A 21,768-nucleotide genomic window follows, 5' to 3' on the forward strand; every position below is an offset into this window, starting at 1 on the left:
ACCAGTGCCTATGCCAGAGTAATCCCCCTGATTTGGATTAGCATCTGTTACACTCCTACTGTGTATTAGTCTGTCCAGTCTATTGGCTCCTGAAGCCTTTTGCTTTGGTAAATCCCAGTCCCAGCAATTCTCTGAGCAGACATCATATTAAGCAAATATGATTTGTGAATATGGTCACGATTCATGGGCTGAATGGCTGCAAGTTGCAAAGTTTGGGAACCACAGCAGAAATCAGCTGGAAGTCATGAGCTCTTATTAGAAAAAAACAACAACTTGCACATGGCACCTTGTTTATATGGCTTCTCAGAAAAATCACAATCCTTTTTTATTAATAAACATATTCCCTGCTCTTCCAGTTTAAGCCAGGCAAGTAAAAGCAAGACATTGGGCATTTTTTCATGTAAGGAGAGAAAAGTTAGGATAACAAGATTGGCAAGTTATTTGCCCAACAGGAATAGCTGAAAAGCAGCTCAGCTTCATTTGCCGGTTAAGACACAGCTCCAGAAAAATAGTTTAATGTACACGCTTCAGTAGATGTGGAAGTTTAAGCATGTATTTAAGTTATCCCAAAGCTACCAGTTGTCCTCAATATAGATGCTTTCCAGGTCTCACACTGCAGATTAAGTGTTTGCCCACCAAACACTCACAGTCAAGATGACTGAGTAGTTGTGAAATAGGTACCTGTTCTGACAGGGAATCAGAAGAGATGCTGCTTTTAAAATGTTTCTTCCTTGGTAGGCTTATCCCCACACTACGGATGACCTAGAGATTGAAAAATGTTTACTTCAAACACCTAAAATGTTTATAATTAGGCATTGGGTCCAGTCTAAACTTAATATATTCCTAGCCATCAACATTATCTAGTTAAACCATACACTTCTACTCCTCACTTTATAATACTGCAAACATCAAATTCCTCAGCACTTCCCAAGTCACACGTAGTCTCAAGACTTTGTTCAGTAAGTGCGCTTCCTAAGGGAGATAAGGGTGCACAGTTAAAATCCTTAGGTTATTTTAGCTTGGCTTCTATAACTGTCTGATATACCTATGTGCATCAAACCTATAATCCATCAACTCCAGTGTTACTGTAGTTTGAACTGCAGTCTACTGGCAGCATGACACGATGGCTTGCTTACAAAGCAATCAAGATAAAGTACTTATTTGTAAGTAAGCTGTATAAGAAAGCATTCCCATGGATGTGACTATGACCTCTGCTGCTCTCCAAGGCTGCTACCCAAAGAAAAGGCATCCTTACAAGGCTTCATTATATGTAAACACCCTGTAGAAACACATGTAGGAAGTAACTGTTTTAAAACTGTTATCTGTTGTATTTTACAAAAGAGCGTGAGCAGCACGTAACAAATAGTTCACTTCTACTTGGGGGGGTTGTTTTTTTAATAGTTACAACACATCACTGTGGTCAACAGAAAGGAACACGTACCTGTTTGCAACAGGTGAAGAAACCTCTCCTTACAGCTACTCAGCCATTTTCGATGACGGCGAAGTGACTGGCTTCGACTTTGAGTATGACTTTTGTCAGCCTAAAATACTCACGTGCACTCCAGAACCAGATGCATTTAACCCCTGCGAAGACATCCTGGGATACAGCTTTCTCAGAGTCCTGATCTGGTTTATAAACATCCTTGCCATTGCCGGCAATTTCACTGTACTCCTCGTTCTCATAACTAGCCATTACAAGCTCACTGTTCCCCGCTTCCTCATGTGCAACCTCTCCTTTGCCGATTTCTGCATGGGACTTTATCTGCTGCTCATTGCTTCTGTTGACGCCCAGACAAGCGGTCAGTACTACAACCACGCGATAGACTGGCAAACAGGCAGCGGCTGCAGTACTGCCGGCTTTTTCACCGTGTTTGCAAGCGAGCTCTCGGTGTACACGCTAACGGTGATCACTATAGAAAGATGGCACACGATCACCTACGCCATGCAGCTGGATCGAAAGCTACGACTGAGGCACGCCGTGCCGATCATGCTTGGTGGCTGGATATTCTCCATTTTAATAGCAGTGCTGCCTCTCTTAGGGGTCAGCAGTTACATGAAGGTCAGCATTTGTTTACCCATGGATATTGAAACGGGTCTTTCCCAAGCCTACATACTGCTGATCTTAGTGCTAAATGTTGTCGCCTTCATTGTCATTTGTGCTTGCTACATTAAGATTTACATAGCTGTTCAGAATCCAGAGCTGGTAGCTGCCAATAAAGACACCAAGGTCGCCAAGAGAATGGCAATACTGATCTTCACAGATTTTACCTGCATGGCCCCCATCTCCTTTTTTGCCATATCCGCTGCCTTTAAAGTACCTCTCATCACAGTGACAAACTCCAAGATCTTGCTGGTTTTATTTTACCCTGTCAACTCCTGTGCAAACCCATTTCTCTACGCAATTTTCACCAAAGCATTTCGAAGGGATTTCTTTCTGCTGATGAGCAAGCTTGGTTGCTGTAAGAGCCGAGCAGAGCTTTACAGGATGAACTATTTCTCTGCTTATACCTCCAACTGCAAGAACAGCAACTCAGCCACAGCCCCCAGCAAAGCCTCACAAGCGCTGTTGCTCTTGTCGGCATTAGAGAAGCCGTATCCTGCAGTACGAGACAAGACATCTTACAATGAAAATTAAACTGGAGCGCCAATAGATGCGGCACTTCGCAAGGCCAGTTGTAATTATTTTAGTGACTAGGGATTATTTTATAGTATCTTGAACATTTCACAATAAATAAAAATGCCAATCAATAATTCTTACGCAACATAACTGTTCTGACGTTCCAAGTGGTATTTTCCCTTTTCTTTTTGTAATGATAGGTGTGGAAGGTGACCATTGGGCAAAACTCTTCTTTGGGGGGAACCAGAGGAGCCCAGGAGTAGTCAAGGTGCTCTTGAAGTTAACGGGTACTGCAGTGATGGCAGTCTGGCTCCTTTCTCTCCAGATCTGCTTCCCTAGAGTACTTAAAGCCTGTCTGCTACCTTTCATGCCTTCTTTTTCCACTCTTATCAGATGCGCTGGCATTATTGGGTTAAAGAAAGGAGCGCTATACTAGATGCCTCCCTTCATTTCATCAACAGAAACTTCCAATTACACAGCCACATACAGCTGGTTAAAGAACAGTGTTCAAGTGGTAGCTTGTAAAGATGTCACCAAGGAGAAAAGCTGACCTGCTGAACCTTTGTTAATAGCAATTTCACAGTTTACATTACCTACCAGTTCAGACCCAGCTCTAATTTACTTTAAAAAATTGACCCATACACAGCCATGTATGATCTAGAAATCACAAAAGATGCAATAGCTGTAAAACCCCACCTGCTGCACCCAGGAATGTATTTTGTATGTCATACGTGCACACACACAGATCACATCAGCTGTAAATGCTCCCTCTCAGCAGCAGGATAGCTGCTTCCTGCACAGGCAAATAAGTGCTGCCTGTTTTCTCTCCAGGGACAGTCTCATGAATTATTTTCATCTGCCCACTCTCCAGCATCACCAGTGCCAGTGGCATTTGGGATGCACTAGGGACTCCTCAGTACTCGCAGTCCAACTCCATTCCCAGCAGATGAAGCAGAGTAGTTACTTTTTTAGTAACTGTGTTTTCCCATAAAAATCTATCATTTCTTTCACCATGCACTGCCTGATGCTACGGAGATCCAGATTTGTGGCTGCATTCCTAATTTAAGTAAGAATTGAGCATTCCTTTCTTATTGCAGCATATTTACTCTGTCCACAGCAAATAAGCTGTCACCCTCACACAGTTCACTTGCCATGAGCCAACACCACACCATATTGAAGTTGGAGATTCAATATGTAAGTTCTTACCTGCATCGTATGGGCCAAACAATCTGTACTGGGTGACAAGCCGCAGATTGCACTGAACACCAGTCAGAATCCTTGCGGGAGTCTGCCCCAGGCACGTCCTAAGGAGGCTACGTTCTGCAGTGCCCTGTCTTCTGAAAATGAGGTACTTGGTTATTGGAAAGTTCACAGTCTTGTGGGCAAAAACAGACGCAAAAGCTGCGGACTGCAGATCAAGCCTCTTCCCAGGTTGCTTAATCTTGACAGGTTGGTTACATTGCCTCTGACAGGAGGAACACGAGCACTTACATTTCATCAAACCAATATTGTAGCGCGACACCTACATCTGGCAGTTTATGGTTCACAGAAGGTAAAGCAAATGCATTTTATTTAGGCTTGTAGTCAAAGTTTTAGCATCTTAGATCACATTCTGTAGATGATGCTCATGGTATCTGAAGACAGATCCTCAGCTGATATAATACGGACCTCCCCTGCACTCAGCAGGGCAGTGCAGCTGTGATCTTAGATCCGTGCTTACTCCAGAACAGTCACAGCCTAACAGTTCTTGATGGCCACCAAAAGTGCAGACCCTGGTATATAAGAAAATGGTATTATTGCAATCACTTTAAACCTCTTACATTCTCCTTCTCAACCGAGTCCTTTGCTTTCAAGTCTGTAACAGCAATAGAGTAAAAATCTGCGTTCCAAAGCACGGCTCTTGTTGCCAAAACACTGCACTGCAAATTAAATTTGCTTCACATTAATGAAAGTAGTTCTTTGTACTAGTGGCTGGTTTATCATTAGCTTATAATTGTGTTAATTAGAAATAACATCTCTGGCCCTCTCTTACCTTCAGCTTAACACCATGATTTCAATCAGTATGAAAGCTCTGTAAGCATAGCCATACTCACGAGCAGTTTGCACACGTGGGGAACAAAGCAGCATCGAGAACAGAGGAGACTTAAAACTCTACAGTTTAGCAATCAGTAAAAATTCCATATGATGCATGTCTTTATACACACCAGCTCCTGAGCTTAGCAGATGAGCAAACAGGACTACTATAGGATATTTAACTGTAATAGACACTAAAGACACTAGTGGAAAAAAAAAAAACCTACCTGGCCTGAGGCTTCTCTGTCACCTATCTCAAAACTGATTTTCAAGACTTGTTTCTTTGGATGGCACATGGAAGAGTCCTGCACATGATTTAGGAGATGGCAAAACAATGTCTTGAGTGGGCAATAACTGATTTACTTCCATTATGTTTCAACAGGACAAGACCTTGCAAGCACATGCTTCCTGTCCACCTACCACATAACATTATCAGGAAACTACGTGCAAGATAAATGAGTTAGAAATAGTGATGACTGATAGTACCTGCCTTACTTCTTTGCTGTTACCTAAGCAGCATTGTGTGAGACCCGTGGGCATTTTTCTTTTTGTACCTGCTGTAAGTTGAGTGAAATCTACCATTTAGGAAATAATTGCTGGTTTAAAAAAAAAAAAAAACAAAAAAAAGAAAAAAAACCAGAAACAGAAGTAATTTATATACTTCAAGTTTTTCTACACACAAAAGTGAGCAAATAAATAAAAGCAACGGTTTGATAAAGATTTAGATTCATGCTAAAGCTTCTCATACAAGTTACACTTGTTATTCTATCTCATTACTCCTGGTAAACTTACCTTCTTTAGGTGTAAAGTTTTAGACAGCCATTTACTGAAGTATCTTCAATGGCCATAACTGGTATTACACACCTCTTCCCATCACATCTGCAGCAACGTGTTTGTTAAACTGTAAGAAGGGGCAATCAAAAGCATTAATACAGTAAACTATTCAGATCAAAAACATTCTGATCTGATTACTGCTCAACTCATAGGCTACAGTAATTAGCTAACCAAGCTTACATTTTAATAAGAAACATTTTTTTCCAGTATATAAATTCCTGACCTCAGATACTTTTAGTTGTAAATGTCTTATTCAAAGTTGTAAGTCTTTGCCAAGGTTCATTCAAGAACACTGGAAACAAAATATAGGGCAATTCTTGTATGCTTAGATGGAAGAAAATGAGTCGGTCCTACTGCAGGAGTCCCAACAGACAGTCCATAGCTCTGGCCTGGGAAAACTACTGCAAGCACTCCCAAGGAATATCCACAGTGTAGTTTGGAGGAAGCCAGAAGATCTGCAGTGTTATGAATTCAGTAGCCATTTTCTCAAATATGGGAAGGGTTGAGATAGCGAGAGCAAAACCCTACTCTAATCCCTAAAGCTTCTATAATTGATAGCTCAGGAAGTCACTGGACAGACCCCACATCAAGGTTCCTTCATATCGAGGTGCTGGGTTAGAAAATGCAACTAAATGAAAACCCAGGGGATGCTTGATGGTGTAGCGAAGCCATCTTCAGCATCCCTTTTGATGCAGGTCAGCTTTGACCAGGAGTAACAGCCAGCTATGCATACTGTCAGCAAAGCTTCAGGAAGAAAGATGGCAAACAGTCCTTTGAGATTTTAATTGCTGATAGTACATGTGATTTGTGAAAAAGCAAAACAGGATGAAAAATATCACCAGTGCCCAACTTGTAAAACTTACAAGAAATTTGGGAAGCAAGAGACCACTGTTAAAAAATACTTCTAATCCCAAATGTGCAGTCTATATAATCAATACCATACTTGGACTGCACAGAGGTTGCAGCAAGCTATCATAAAAATTAACTTGCAAAACTTCAAAGCATAAGAAGTGTTTCAAGAATGGAATAAAAAGGCAGATGAAGCTATACTACATACCTTCTACCTGTTAAATTAGTAAAGCTTAGAAGACATAGGGGGTCAGAATTCCTACTCTAATACTTTTTTCCCCACACATCTCAGCACCCATTCATGGAGGAACAAAGTCTGAAAAGGGCCAGGGAGAGACAAGATAGGCAGTTATAAGGATGCTCAGAGCTCCAACTCCTTACCTTCATGTGGAGGCAATTTTTAACACCACAAGCAGAAAGATGCAGCAAAGAGGAAAAACCTGCCCAGCTTTAAAACTGGCTAAAAAATTAGGTATTCTTTAGCCACTTCATTTTAGACTGACTAGCAAAAACAGGTCCTATTATCAGAAGCAACATTCAGAAACTGCATGGTGCTTAGTGAATGGTGCATATCCAGTCATGTCCCATGGATTCCTATGCCGCGCTACCTCTGCTTCCAGTCTTTTCTGAAGCATCGCTATGCTGCCCAAGTTGAAGATGGTCCCACAGTTCATAATGTACACATTTATGGAGCATGAACACCTCAGAGCCTGTGAGAGCATGCTGAAATCTAAAAGCATCTATCATGTGGCAACAGCTGCATTTCCTGTGCATTTATGGGTCTGAAGTTAGCACCAGTGCAGCTACAAGTCAGCTGAATGGGGAAAAAATCATACACCGTAATATTTTAACTGTCTCTGAATACACAGTTCTTCACATCCCAGCAGCAGTATCTATTAAAGACAAAAGAAATGCCACGCTCAGGTCAGGCCTTCTAGTTCAGTGTCCTGTCTTTGATACTGGACAGCAGCACATATGTTAAAAAAAAAAAAAAAGCATGCAAGAAACTCAATAGATGTTAAAAACCTACCTCCTGAGAGAAGCATCTCTATTGTTTATGCCATCAGCACAAGGGTTTGTACCATTATGAACAAGGGTTGGTTTTCTCCCCGCCCCCCCCCCATTTCTTCTATATATTCCTTCTCTCCAACTCCCCCCTTTCTTTTCCTTCTCTTCTCAAGGCCTCCGCATCCTCCAGGGAGTACAGATAAGAGATAACCAAAATGTCTCATGATGTCTTCTTTCAGCAGACGTAAAAGAAGCAGCCAGGAGGGAGGGGTGCCATATGCTTACGCGTAGCACTGCCCTTCCTAGCAGGATTATCCTGTTCTGAGTCAGCCTGGCTGAGGCTTTACCATTTAGTTTCCAATATTGCCCTACAGGGAACAGGAGCTAGCCAGGGAAAAGCTGCAGCTCTGAAAGGCTAAGGCCCAGACCTGTGGGCGCAGAACTTTTTTGACCTCTGTTTCTAGAGGAACAAACAAAAAGCTAACATTGAGGACTGCTGGGAATTCAGTTCTCATGGCAGAGTGAGCTACTGTCACATGCATGGCTTGTACACATTTCTCTAAGCAAAGTTTGTATTTAGGGAACACAAAAACAACTCTCTACTAGAAATGTATGAGATGACATTTTATTATTATGCACAATTTGTATCATTCACAGCTTACTGGTCTGTAGTCCCAGAATGTAGTAAATATGTACAGAAGCAAACTCAAATGACTGCATTGACAGTGAAAATAAATCACATTTTCATGTTAAATCACACTATTCATTGCATCTCAGTAGACATAAAGGGTATAGAATAAACAATAATAATTCTTATATATTGAGAGCTCAAGGGTCTTCCACCCACATTTCCTGACTGCATCTGAAGTGCCTGCCTTTAAGCTGAAGTCAAAAAGCCAAGAAGCAACAACAAAAAGCAAGGGAGGAAGGAAAGGGAAGAAAGAAGTACACAGCTGAAACAGCCACAGGTTTCAGACTTGCATAGATGTTGCTCCTTTTTTTTTTTTCTTTTCTAAATTCAGCAGCCTTTGGAAAAAAAAAAAAAAAATACATGGTATTACCAACAACTGTGTAGTTTTATATTTCAAGTCATACTTTAGCTCTTATTTTAAAAAGTGGAAAGAAACCCAAAAGAACTGAAATTTACTTAAATATAGTCAGTTAGCATTCCATGATTTTCTTGAATTACTAACAGATTCAACATCTCAGTCTTTAAAGCTATTCATTCCAATTATTTTTCTTGGGTAGAAAAGTAATGAAATAACCGGAAAAGAACAGCAGACAGCTGAGTAGCTAACAATACAGTGTTCTAGTTTGCATGTATTAACAACACTAATTTTGCATATTTTTATCACAGCTTTGTTGTTTTGTTGGTTTGTTTTCGGTTTTCTGTTTTTTATGGCAAAGCAATATTAGTCTAGTTGTTTCATAGACGGTTCATAAGGGAATAATGCCACAGTCTTAAAGTACATACATCAGTGAGGTTTCACCACTCTGCATCTCCAATGGCTTTTGCAAAAACATGGTCTTTACCCTCAAAGGACATCACTCCATCTTTTAAGTAGAACTTCCATTTGTTCTTACTTCGATGTATCTGATGAAAAAAAATAAATCAATTCCCCCCCCCCCAGTATATTAGAGCATCCATTAAAAAAAAAGTTTAAGCACAACTTGGTTTACAAACCTTGTTTTTCTTTTAAAATCCTGAGAGCCCAAAACATGTGAAACACTGCCACTGAACACACCACAAATATTCAGAGGCAGTAGATTTCAGTTGAATGAATTTCGTGCCCTCTCAAAGGAACAACCTCCTGAATCTTAGCATACACACGTACCCCCCACAAAAAAAAAAGCACCAAGATAGCTGTGTGACAGCTCAACACCAGCAGGAAAACGAGACAATAATGGAGCAATTTCATGAGTGCATCAGTCCCAAAATATACTGCACCTGGCAAACAAGTATGGCTTAACTGAAATGCAGTGGTTTCCTTCTCCCATACACACTGCAAAGCAATATTGTGTGTGCAGAGATGTTAGGATAAGGCTAAAAGCAAAACCTTGCTTAAAAGCAAATACTGCCATACCAAACCATAAGAAAGAATTTGCATATTTTGTTTCTGTTTAAAGGCCTGCAAAAATTTATACTGCAGAAAGTTTTTGTTTAATACTAAAAGAAGGAATTTTAAACTTCTCTAGAAAATTCCTTGGATTTTAAGCATCAGTCTATTTTCAAGTCCAGAAAGAAAAAGGAAAGAAAAAACAAAAGAAACAGGACAGTAATTTTGCCAACAGCATTCTTTTGTAGGTAACAAGGTAATTTAATAGATAACTATTTCCATCTACTTTCTACTAGGCCTACATGTTTTATTAAGTCTATATAGGAAAGGGGAAGTTACCAACATCTTCCCCCAACTTCTGTAACTGTTAATTTCTAATAACATCTGATCTTAAACTTCGTATAAGGCATGTCCAATGCTGAACTTGCTATTAGTTTTTTAAAATTTTCAACCAATTTCTCATCTTATTACAGACAAAACTTGCTGTAGGTAACAATATCCACTACCTATAGCATCTGTAATGTCAAACTGAGTTACAAAGCTTCAAAACTTTGTGTACAGTGTACAATACAGATACCGTGGCTTAATTTCAGATGCGTTTTCTACATGCATCCCTATAACTACATTTTCCAAAATAACTAGTTTCAGAAACACTCAATCTGTTAACACTTCAGTAAAGACAACTTTCTGAGCAGCTCACCATTTCCTAAAGCACATACATTGTTAAGTCAGGCCCAGCTGAACACACACAAAAACTTATCACTAGTCACTTTTGAAAGAATAAAAGCCAAGGCACATTCTTAAGCAAACTATAGACATATTTTTCCATATTTGTTTCAAAATAAAATATGCACTTTGTTTTGTTAACTTCAAAACTACTGACATATAAGTGTCCAAAACCATACAGAGTTAGAAGTACTTAATATGATCTTCATTTTAATGTTTAAAATTCAACCTTATTTTAACTCTTGAAGGAGGCCCTTAACAACTGTTTTGTTTTTCAGACACAACAGAATTCTGGTAGGAAAACCTCTCAGTAAGCACTTCAAAGACAAAAAACGTAAAAGCAAGTACACACACTCCTCTTTCTCTTACCCATTTCAAAAGTCTTAATTCATGGCTGAAAATGCATACATACAACCATGGAGCTGTCGATATTACTTAAATGTTAAGGAAATGCATAAGCTTTTGCAGCTTTACAAATCTTAATTTGCAAGATTTTGTCCCTTTTCCTTTTCCTTTAATAGGCCATTATGAACCCACTGATTATCCTCAGTTCAGAAAACAGCAGGTAAGTCTTCAGACTACTGTCAGCTAAACACATCATTTAAACACTCAATTATTACAGCATTAGATTTTCTTTAAAGGCACTAACAGTAGACCAGACATGGATTTGCTGACTATTATTCAGAATGATTAAGGAACAAAGATAAAACTGTATACTGTACCTTGTCATACTGACAAACTATCACATTGTCAATGTCAAACAAGTCTGGAGTGTCCTGTTCACTGACATCATCACCAGAATTTAAGGGGTCCTAGAGATTAAAATTGTATTTTATACATTCTTTCAGAATAGCATTGAATATACTTGACATTAAACACACCTAGAACAATAAAGGTTACCATTGCAAAAATCAAGACCTAGAGGCTATGAAGACCATGTTGCACAAAGCTTATTTATATGCAGCTTTACATGCTTACATTCTCAAAACCAAAAACACCCTAAACAAAAACACAGGTCAAAAAGCAAGACTGCTAACTGACAAAGCTGACCCCAGTAACTGGAATGCTAATCAACTGGTATTTATTTGAAGTCCAGATGCTACAAGTTGATTCTCTTGTGACTCTCTAGGATACAGGATCACACATCTTTAAGAAAAGCCTTTTCCTAAAAAAACATACGTACTTTTATCACATTTCCTTCTGAATGACCACAGGGGATTACAAAGAGAAAAGAGCAAAGAAACCTAGATTTGTACCCTGACCTTAAATAAAAAGCAGAACTCCATTCCACTGAGGCCAGTGGAAGTTTTACCAGTACTGTTTTACCACAGTACTTCAATTCTGGTAATTAAGAATTTTAATTCATCCAATCTCAACATCTCTTTCATTTGTCCATGCTCCTCATAACAAGTTCTCAAGTAATTTCTCAGCAGTACCTCCTATCTCAAGAGGTATGTAACTTTACTATGCATTCTCTGCATTAAACTTACCACTAATTGTTCTGGGTCCAACAATTCAACAGTCAAGATAGATACACTATTGTAATGTACTTCACAAGGCTTAAAAGTAAATTACCTCCTCAACTATATCTATTTGGGGCTCCTCATTATCACCACCACTGCTGCTAGACTCCGTGTTTGAAATAATGTCACATTTTTCGTCATCGTCTTCCTCATCCTCATCCTCCAGAACTTTTAGATCCTCTGATTCAATAATGCCAATGAATTCATTCTCTTCCCCATCTTCTGTATGTGGTATTTCTTCCTTGGGAGAAACATCACCAGTACCATCTAGCTGAATTATGCCTTCAATGTCACTGCAGATATCCTTCTCTGATCGTAAATTAGATTCCATCTGCTCAGTAGGTTCCATCTGACAGGAATAAAAGAGACCAGAGACAGCTTGTGAATTAACACCACACAGCTTTCATTGTTCAGCACAAAGCCTGAGATTTTCGTTTAATAAAGCAACAAGATTGGGGCACTAAAATGAGAGTTTCAAATCCAGGCCTACTTGTAAACCCTGAGTACATTTGCAAATCTTGCTCTTACACCTAATTTTAAATGGAATCCATGCCAAATATTCCTCAGCAATACAGAAAGACATTTTCTTAGACTTTTCTTTAAACGCTATTGTACTCAAGCAACTTTTTAAGACGATTGAGCAGGCCTTTAGAATTTCTATTGCAAAGAAAACTCAAAAAAACAAAACAGAAAAAAAAACAGAAAAAAGGAAACAAGGTACTCCCCACCCCCAAAAATAGCATTTTTCATTTTTGAAATAAAAATTACGATGAACTCGTCCCTCTCCCTCAACTCAGTTAAAATGCTTTGTTTAAGTAAGATATAAAAAGCTGAGAGAGACAGTTAATATTTCAGTACTTCAAGTTGCTGTTCATAAAAGTGCTAGAATTCCTAAACAGAGCGTTCACATGAGCATAAAAGGGCTTTAAGCTTTCAGCCATCTTCAGTTTCTCATTAAATCTTTATTGTAGCACTTAATTCACATCCACATACACTTTCTAGTTCAGGAAAATAACACTTTGTTTTGACCTTCCATTCTTCCTACAGACAGTCTTCATCATCCTGCCATCAAAGTTCAGATGAGCAACGTAACAAGCTTCCTATTCACAGTCATCTGTCATTAAATTTTCATTTAATAAATTTGCCTCAATCAAATATAAGTGCTACAACTCGAAGTCAGCAAGCCAGCCTGAACTTAAAAACATCTGCAAATAATTTCTGGAACAAAAATTAGACGAGGTCAAGAAAGTGGCCTGATAATTAAAATCATTCAAGTTTCCCACACAGCTCTAGCTAAATTCTAGTTTATTCGGGATTTTTTCCTAAGGAAATACATTTCCTTGCAGCAGATTTTCACTTATCAAATCTGACTGTTCATACTCAATATGCATTCTCAATGCAAGTTAAATGCTCTTCCCACATTACAAGTTAAAACTAATCCCAGCTGACACTGCAAAAGCAATTTGCCCACAACTGGCCAGTACCCACATGCAGATTCAGAGTCAGAATGACATGGAAGTTTCTCAAAGGGTCATTCATGTCTGCTCAGTTGCAAAAAAAAGAAAACTATTATCCCCAAAAATAGTCACCAAGTCTAATATCTATCCATTACTCTTTTAGCATTTTTTAGATTGACATTCTCTTCAATCCCAGTATTTCAGCAATATTTGTGACAAATTCTTAATGTAAAAATAAGCAGTCAGCTACTGCTATTCAAAACAAGCTCAAGAATGAACTCTGAAATTATAATAATTTTTATTATTATAATTGAGGTGCTACTCGTCACTTACAGATGTCTTTGATCACATCTCTTATGATACTTCAAACAACCAACAGATGTATTTTCACCAGCTGAGAAATAAAAGGTCTTACCTTGTCAGAGGAAGCAACGCTGTCCTGATCTTTCAGAACAGCGTTATCATCCAAACTTTTGCCCATGATAATCAGGTCAATGATATCATCAGACACCTGCTGTTGCACCAACTCCTGAGGCTGAATGTTTAACGGCCCCTCCACATCCAGCAGAACACTGCTCGAGCTGTTTGCCAAGGATTCAGTGAGAGAAAACCCTTCAGAGGATTCTGGAGTAAACACAGCTGTGTGAAGATTGCTGTGCTGCGATTTTTCTGTTGAGTCTGCACACTGATTCAACACTGCATTAGTTGCAAGCTGCTGCTGACTCACAGAAGGCTGCTGGACCAATGTAGTATTGGCAGAGTTCTCTAGGTGGGTTTTTTCCACGACATTTGGTTGAAATACCATGGTCTGTTGGACAGCAGTCTCCTGGGGTTGCAAAGTTTCAGCAGCTGCCTGGTCAGAAGATGCATTCACCTGTGCAACACCAGCAACGCTGGCTTGCAGAACTGAAGGTTGACCAAGGGGCTGAAATATCTGCTGAACAGGATGATGTAGAACACTTGCATCTCCCGAGCCCTGCGTAACCATAACAGGCACATTTACCTTATAAAGATGCCCTACAAAGAGAAGAGTTAAAAACTGCTTCAGCAGGTTAAACTACAGGTTCATCCAGGCCACTGTCCTATTACCACTAATAACCAATAGCAAACACTCAGGCAAACTACAAGAAATAGGATGTTTACAAAGCAGTACTTTCCCAAGCACAATTTCAGCCTTTGAAAATTGAGCATTCAGAGGCTTTTTGAGTCAGAGCTTCCACCCAGACCATCATGTTTAACACCCCTTTTGGGGTTTAGCCTCCACAATGCCCTGTGGCAGTAAGTTCAATAATTTAATTACATACTGGATTTTTTAAAAAAAAAATTTAAAAATCCTGGCATGAATTTGTTTCCATGTCATTTCAGAAACTAAGGAATACAAAATGAAGCAGTAAACTATTCCATATCTACAGGGACAGTTCACTCCTTTGAGGACCTTTAGGTATCTCCTCTGAAAAAACTGCCTAGTTTAGTTAAAAAAAAAAAAAAAAAAAAAAAGACTCCTAGTTTATCTATCCTCTCATTGTATGAGAACCACTCCACATACTGAATCCTTAAGGTTATTATTATCAGTGTTAGAATTAAGATGCCAGAGCTAAGTTCCCAATTTCATTTAATTATTCTTTTCCCCCATACACATGCTTACACACACAGTCACTGGTACTAGCCTATAGATCACAAAACCTTAGGAGTTATACCTGAAACAGATATCTAGTGACATTAGTTCTCATCAAAGAACAGCTTTTGGAGGAAAGAGTCATTCTATGACTGAAATAAGCCTTCCACTCATCACACCCTAAGCAGTACAAGCACATTTTTGTACAAGCAGTACAAGCACATTTTTGTACAAGCAGTACAGGCAGCATTTTTATCAGCAAAAGAGTGTGAGCAAAAAGGTTAACAGATGGTTGGATTTTATTTGAATAAGAAATCAATTTGATTCTGAAGCACCAGAAAGTCTTCACTTTTTTAAAACATGGAAGATTGTGCCTCGTATAGGAGAAGGAGATACCTATGTCTGGACTGACAAAGAAACACATTTGCAAACATTGTAAAACAAAAAAATGGCATCACCTGGCAGCCCATGTTAACTGATCTTGCAAGTGTACACAACTGACACACTAACTACTCAATGTAATTACTTCCCCCATGAAGCAATTACAAACACAAACTACAAAGGAAGAGGAGGGTAACTGGCTCTACCCACCTATACTTCAACTTCACATGTTTTATCTGCTGTACTCGGGACCATCTTTCAATATCCACATACAGTCAATGCACTGTAACATTTTACATCTCCTCTTTAGTCTTACCAGATGCTGTCTGTAGTGTCATTCCAGCTGGTACGTGTATAGGATAAGCAACACCCGAAGAAAGAGTAAGAGTTGCACCCGCTTGTGAAGCACCCTAGATACACAAGAGCTTTATTAACAAATAGTGCATACTGTATCTCCTAGGGCCCTAAATGTCACACATAACATATCCAGCTGAAACATGAACAAGGGCTTTTTTGCAATCATCTTTACTGAAGCGTTGCTTCATACTTCTGAGATTTAGACAGATAAAGAGTATTTTCTATTGACAGGATAACGACTTGCCTGAAGCGTTTCCTATTTTCCCGTTATCACATTCCCTTTTTGTTAACAGAACACTTTTCTGTACCCCCTCAATGTACACAGCATCCAGAAAGGTATTTTTCCACTCAGAGCCACTTTTAGCTAAGCTTATGCATTATTCCACAAAGCAGACTCCTTGCCTAGACCTATGAAGTCCCTCCACATTCTCTTTTCTCCTGGAAAGCAGAGAGTTGGATATGCAGCTCCCTTTCAAACTAACTGTTCCAGAGAAATCAAAATTTTACATCAGGAAACTTGCATGTTACACAAACATCTTCCCAATATTATATTTCAGCTTGGCAAGCTAGTTAGCTTGAGGCTCAGGAGGCACTCAATAAGTTCATCAAGCTCTGACAATTAATAGCCTCTCCCCAAACAAATTTTGCCACACCCAGAGTTCAGAACCTGTCAACTCTAAAAACACTCATTTTCTTCCGGATTATTTCTATGCCTCACAGATAATGGTGCTCCCAGCTTCACTAGTGCTAGCATTTTCCAACCATGCATTATTTTAACACCCAGTAATAAAAAAAGAAAAAAATAGATCTGTAGCTGGGCATTTCCACACTTCCATCCTATGGGCTGAATACATGCAGCCATGTCTTCCAACCCACTTCTGGCTGTACTGCTTGCAAAACCAACTGGTAGATCCCTATCTTTTTCACTGCTCAAACAGAAGCAGCAGAGTTACAGCTGTCCCTCTGCAGACTCTTAATTTTTGTAAGGTTTTCAGGAAAAAAAAAGGAAAAAAAATGGGCTAGAAGTAACAACAGAGTTTCTTGATTCTCTCTCAGCAGGACTCCTGCTCCCTTGCCTACTATACCACATTGGACAGATGAAACTGTCAAAAGAAATGCTATTTTTTCAGTCCCTAAATGCTGTCCTAAAGCATCTACACATAGAAAATATTTAATACTTGTCTCCCCTTAAGCCTATTAACAACTGACAAACTTAATCATTTAGAATTCAGAATAATCAAAATTGAAATAAAATGCCACTACAGCTACATACCAGGTCTGTTGCTGTGAAGTGCTGAAAACTTCTGCCAGTTGGGATGACTAAAGAAGCTATAAAAAAAAAGCCACTTTACAAAAGACATTAATTTCTCAGACACTGTTGATCTTTCAGTAATTTACAGCAAGCACTGCTGAAACCAAAGCAATCTAACTTCAGTTCATACTCATTAGATCAACAAACAAGTGAGCACATCTAGATAAGACTCTTGAATATACTTCTCTTTATGTTGCTTCAAGCTTATGCTGTACTCAGTGGGGAGAGGTTATACCGCAAATTTATAAAACTTACATTTTGTTAAAAGCCAGTCTTGGAGATTTTTGTTTGTTTGTTTTAAAAATATTTCTATTTAGTTATTTGATCCATTTAAGTTGCACTGTAAAAATTAAGCATGCCATTTCTATTTATTACATCAACTAGGAGGACAAATGTGCAATGCTACCATTTTAATGCAACCACGAACATACATGTAAAATGTATTGCCTTGTCAACATAAGGAAAACGTGCAAGTATTTTTCTGCACCACAGCAAATCCAATGGTGCTAATAGTAGGAACAGTAGGGTGGGATTTTCAAAAGTACTCAATACTGACTTCAGTGAGAGAAGATAAGCCGAAGGAAAAACTTTCCCAGGCTTCAGGAAGCAAACAATTTAGGTAGCCCTAACTACTTTGAAAATCTCTAGCCATAGGACAACTCAAACCCCATTTTAAAAAAAAAAAAAAAAAAAAAAAAAAAAATTCATTGGCTTCAACAGATCGTTTTGCCTTAGTATTGCCCTTCCAAAACTTAGGAGTAACAAGGTAAAGCTCATTAAATATAAAGCCTCCAACAGCAAGCAAACCCAAAAGTATATTCCCTTTAACCACATGGAATAAATAAAGCATCTGGCTCTAAAACTATACCATTCAACTATGAAGACTGTAAAAAAAAAAAACAGATAAAGAGGGCCTGCCCAACCCCAAAGCGTACTACAACATAGATTTTCATTAAATCATCTCATATGGTTTTTGTCCTTTATGGGAAAAGGTCCTAATGGCCTCTCCCATTCGGAGAAGCCTCAGCTGAGCATTACACTCTACCATAACATTATCACAGTGGTCAGCTGGACTTAATTGAGAAGAATATGTCCTGATGTCAGAGGCTGTGTGAAAGTCAAGTACTTCTCTCCAATGGGAATACTGCTTTTAGGAAAACTAACTGCAAGACAAACCAAAAAACTCCCCCAAAACTCCCACTCTTCTGTTTGAGCAAGGGATTACATTTTAACAAGTGCAGAACCAGATTAAACTCCAACGTGACAGCAGAGTTGCATGGCACAAACATGCTATATAACCTCTGCACACATCATGCCACACATTAAAAGGGGAAGTGAAAGCTTAACACTACTGGTAAATTTGCAATTGAAGGGCTACACTTCTGGACTGCACACAAGGAGGCTAAAATCCTCTTCATGTTTTGCGACTGGAAATAAGCAGCAGATCAAGACTGTGTAGACATAACTGCATTAGTTTATCAAAGTTTAATTCATCCTTTATTAGTCAAATTCTGCTTTTAAATAATTCCGCATCATGCTAGATATATACATAAACATTGCAAACCAAGATTATTGCAGCACCTTCAAGTCTTCCAGAAAGATTCTTGAATCACTGAGCTATTCTTAAATTGCATCTGTTGTGTTAAACATCTGACCTGCTGAAGCCTGCAGAACGCGGTGAAAATTGTGCGGCAACTGCAGGGTAAACTGTGGAGAATGGTGGCTATATCTGAAGAAGCCTTCTGTTGCTCTAGACTGCATCACCTTGGTTTCCCAAAGCTGCAGAAAGATTATTATTAAGGTCAACAGATACTAGCTTTAAAAACAAACCACATCTAAAACAATAATTCCTAGTTTTTCCAAGAGTAAATTGACTGATTCTATCCAATAAACATGGTAACAATCACTACTGAATTTCAACTTCCAGCAGCCCAACCCATCATTCGCAGGATATTTATAATTCTAAGTTAGGGCAAAAGGTTGCATGTTTTGGAGGGCAAAGAAAGGGACGGGTTTTTCTCAAAAGAAAAAAATACGCAACTTCAATTAACGCAGGGGAACCCAACAAACCTGCTTCAAGTCTTTCAGAACCTGTTCCTCTAAACCCTCTTCTGCAAAGAGTTCCCGTACACCTTCAATCACATCTTCAATAATGGACTTGTAGAGTTTAGGCTACATAAAAAAAAAAAAACAAAATACCTTCAAGTTAAGATGAACATTAAGTCATTTGAAATGACAGCACAAAGTCTAATCTCAGCTGCATACACTACTGTTACAAACTGAACAGTATGAAGACATCACTGTAATAAACAGAATACTCTGTCAAGTGCAAAGGTCTGCAAGTCCACTCATTCTTTTAACTCTGACATCCCTGGGAACAGACATCCCTGGAAAAATACTGGATTCAAGCCTCAAATTATTGATTTCTGCAGGCTCCAGAAATGCTTAGGAAAATCCTAGAAACATTACAAAAACTATTGCTGTGCTGTATTTTCAAACAAGCATGCCTAAAATGTCAGTTTAAAACTGACATTTTCCACTTAGTATCTATCATTCTAGTGTCATCGCCCCTAACTTAAAGACCAACCAACAACACAAGCTACTAAAAATGAGATGTGCCAATTCTATCAGAAGCATAATGTAAGTAACCTGCAAGAAATCAGAGATATTTTTTTTTTCTTTGTGGTAATAGTCTGATGCTGTATAGTAGTTTAGCTATGGAATTTTTAACACTACAGTTACCAATACGTATCATTCATCATATAGTACAATAGGAGTCCAACACAACATTTTATTCCTTCTTCTGCTCGTGTTGGTGATTAAATCCTAATCCTCCAGTCAGACCTGGACAACAGACACACACGAGCGTCAAGACTCATCCACTCAGATGCAAATGTAAGATAATAAGCTTTTAGCAATTTAAAGCTTATTAATCTTGACTATCATTACCACCAGAATAGCCTACACAAGGTGAAATATGAAGCTGAGATTTTTAGGAAACCTTAGAAGTTAAGATTCTGGGATATTAATTTACATTTTTCAAACTTAACATCACATTAGTATTTTACTGCTCTAAAGTTGTTCTAAACTGCAGAGGACAAACAATTTGTTTAAAAAAAACCTAGAAGTTATTAAAAAGTAACAAGTTATATTTTTGCAAAAAGCTATCGGCACAACACAGCACTACTTTAAAATAACCCTACTCATGTATGATTTCTTATGGGAGGTTAGAGATCTCCAAGAACTCTCCCAGCACATTTCAGGACACTAGGAAGATGAGGAGGAAAAAAAAAAAATTTACTCTTGTACCACACTAAAAGACGTCAACTAGCCTGTACGTCAAATGCTTTGCCTTCATTGTTAATGCAGAAGAGAAACCAAATTTAAATCTTTCAACAAGCCTATTCCTCTCCCCAGGACTGCCAAGCTGTAATAAGTACAAATATTTATTATACTATATAAAAACTGTACATGGCAACTGTAAAATTCAAACACTACATGCTTCCAAATTAGAGGAAAACGGTTACAGTGCAGACATTACTGTACTCCAGCTTTATCCCTTTACACACAGGCACTCCTTTGCCAGAACCAGGCCACCCCTGTTGGGAACTGCCAGCACCAGGCACGAACAAACCCCAATTTTCTCTGCGTACACTGGGGTGGCAGGGAGGGCCTTACCAACACCCCAGCCCGGCAAAGCCAAAAGCAAGTTTTAAAGTGAAGCCTCCAAGGCTTCCCCGGGATTACTGTCACCTCAAGGACTATCTGAAGTCCCACCTAAGGAGAGGCAGCAGCAGATGAAACCGGGAGGGGAGTAAAGGCCGCCACAGTTCTCCCTGGCACCACTAAGCTTGCGCAGCCTCCCTCCGCACCCTGCAGCTACCCCCCGGCTCACGCCAAGCCCTCACACGATGCTTTTGCTCACAAAACGTTTTTAACACACAGACCAAAAAAAAAAAAAAAAAAAAAAAAAAAAAAAAAAAAAAAAGAAAATAAAATAACGGCTTTCGAAGTCACCCCTAAGCTTCCCTCGCCAGGGAACGGCCGGCGGCTCCCGGGGAAGCTCCCGGGGAGCTCCACAGCCTGCCCGCTGGGCCCGGGGAGGGGGAAGCCATTTCCCCGGCCCTCGCCCGGCCCCATCTTGTCCCTCCCGCGCTGAAGGGCAGCCGGACCTCGCCGGGCCGTTCGCAGCCCCCAAGGCCGGCGCTCCGGCCCGGCCCGGCCCGGCCTCGCCGCCGCCCCTCACCACGGGGTTAGCGTGAGCCATGGCGACGGCCGCCATCAGCCCGCCCAACCGCCTTAAGGCGCCGTTGCCATGGGGACGCGGCCTGCCCGCCGCCCGGCCCTCCTCTGCCTTCCTCTGGCGGGCTCCCTGTTTTCCTCCCTGTGGAAAGAAGGCTTTTGTCTGGAGAACCACAGCTGCCCCGCAGGGCGAAAATATTCCTAGGAAAGCTGGCTACAAAAGCGTATTCTTTTGCTCTGATAAACTCTGAAGTCATTATTACCTCATGAACAGGGAGATAGCTGAAGCTACCAGCTAAGTAGCAGCAATCTGGTACCACTACTCAAATTATTGCTTACATTTGCAGCAATCTGTTCATATGTTAATACAGAGATTTACCAAATTAGCAGTTACTCATCTGGAAAAACGTTCATTAGTCTCATATACGTAGGAGAATATACGCTTCGGTCTTTATACACCTTCCGTCCGTACATGGATCAGTGTTGCCCTGATGATTCCGAGAACCTAGAAACATCATCTTCTCTTTTTCCTTTCTTTTTCCTGTCTTTTTCTATTTCTAGGTAGCTATGTAGTTACAGTGCTATTTGGCTTGTGAAGAGGAGACTCACCCGTTAAGCTTTACTTTTTAAGGCTGACTTACACATCCTGAAAAATGAAAGGATTTTGATGAAAATACCGCCAGACCTTTAATTACATAACTAGACTAACACCTACCA

The 21,768-nt window shown here is 39.6% G+C and overlaps 2 protein-coding genes across 3 annotated transcripts in view; one reads left to right on the forward strand and one right to left on the reverse strand.

Moving 5' to 3' along the window:
- The window catches only part of LOC115350227 (lutropin-choriogonadotropic hormone receptor), a 33,843-nt gene extending 31,092 nt beyond the window's left edge, over window positions 1–2,751 (forward strand). The window contains exon 12 of the mRNA XM_030035636.1: window positions 1,402–2,751. Coding sequence (XP_029891496.1) covers window positions 1,402–2,635 — 1,234 coding nt within the window. The 3' untranslated portion in view covers window positions 2,636–2,751. The remainder of the gene's footprint in view (window positions 1–1,401) is intronic.
- A 5,239-nt stretch (window positions 2,752–7,990) lies between these two features.
- Window positions 7,991–21,096, reverse strand: GTF2A1L (general transcription factor IIA subunit 1 like). Of its 2 annotated transcripts, XM_030034397.2 has the most exons (10): window positions 21,056–21,085; window positions 18,880–18,981; window positions 18,465–18,588; window positions 16,771–16,826; window positions 15,457–15,550; window positions 13,560–14,161; window positions 11,740–12,036; window positions 10,887–10,976; window positions 8,856–8,975; window positions 7,991–8,407 (listed from the first exon to the last, which is right to left on the reverse strand). In XM_030034397.2, the coding sequence occupies exons 1-9, from the start codon at window positions 21,074–21,076 to the stop codon at window positions 8,868–8,870; spliced, it is 1,494 nt and encodes a 497-aa protein (XP_029890257.2). In that variant the 5' UTR covers window positions 21,077–21,085; the 3' UTR covers window positions 7,991–8,407; window positions 8,856–8,867. The 2 variants fall into 2 exon arrangements, with proteins under 2 accessions (XP_029890257.2, XP_029890256.1); XM_030034396.2 differs by lacking the exon at window positions 7,991–8,407 and having other exon boundaries at window positions 8,752–8,975; window positions 20,982–21,096.
- Between the last annotated feature and the right edge of the window lie 672 nt (window positions 21,097–21,768).

This window comes from Aquila chrysaetos, chromosome 13 (assembly GCF_900496995.4).
Source record: "Aquila chrysaetos chrysaetos chromosome 13, bAquChr1.4, whole genome shotgun sequence".
NCBI lineage: Eukaryota > Metazoa > Chordata > Aves > Accipitriformes > Accipitridae > Aquila > Aquila chrysaetos.

Coding starts and splice junctions, on each gene's coding strand:
- GTF2A1L (XM_030034397.2), bottom strand. CDS start 21,076: ATGGCTCACGCTAACCCCGTG. Junction 18,589..18,879: donor TTCTGAAAGACTTGAAGCAG/GTTTGTTGGGTT, acceptor ATCTTTCTGCAG/CTTTGGGAAACCAAGGTGAT. Junction 12,037..13,559: donor GCGTTGCTTCCTCTGACAAG/GTAAGACCTTTT, acceptor TATTCCTGTCAG/ATGGAACCTACTGAGCAGAT.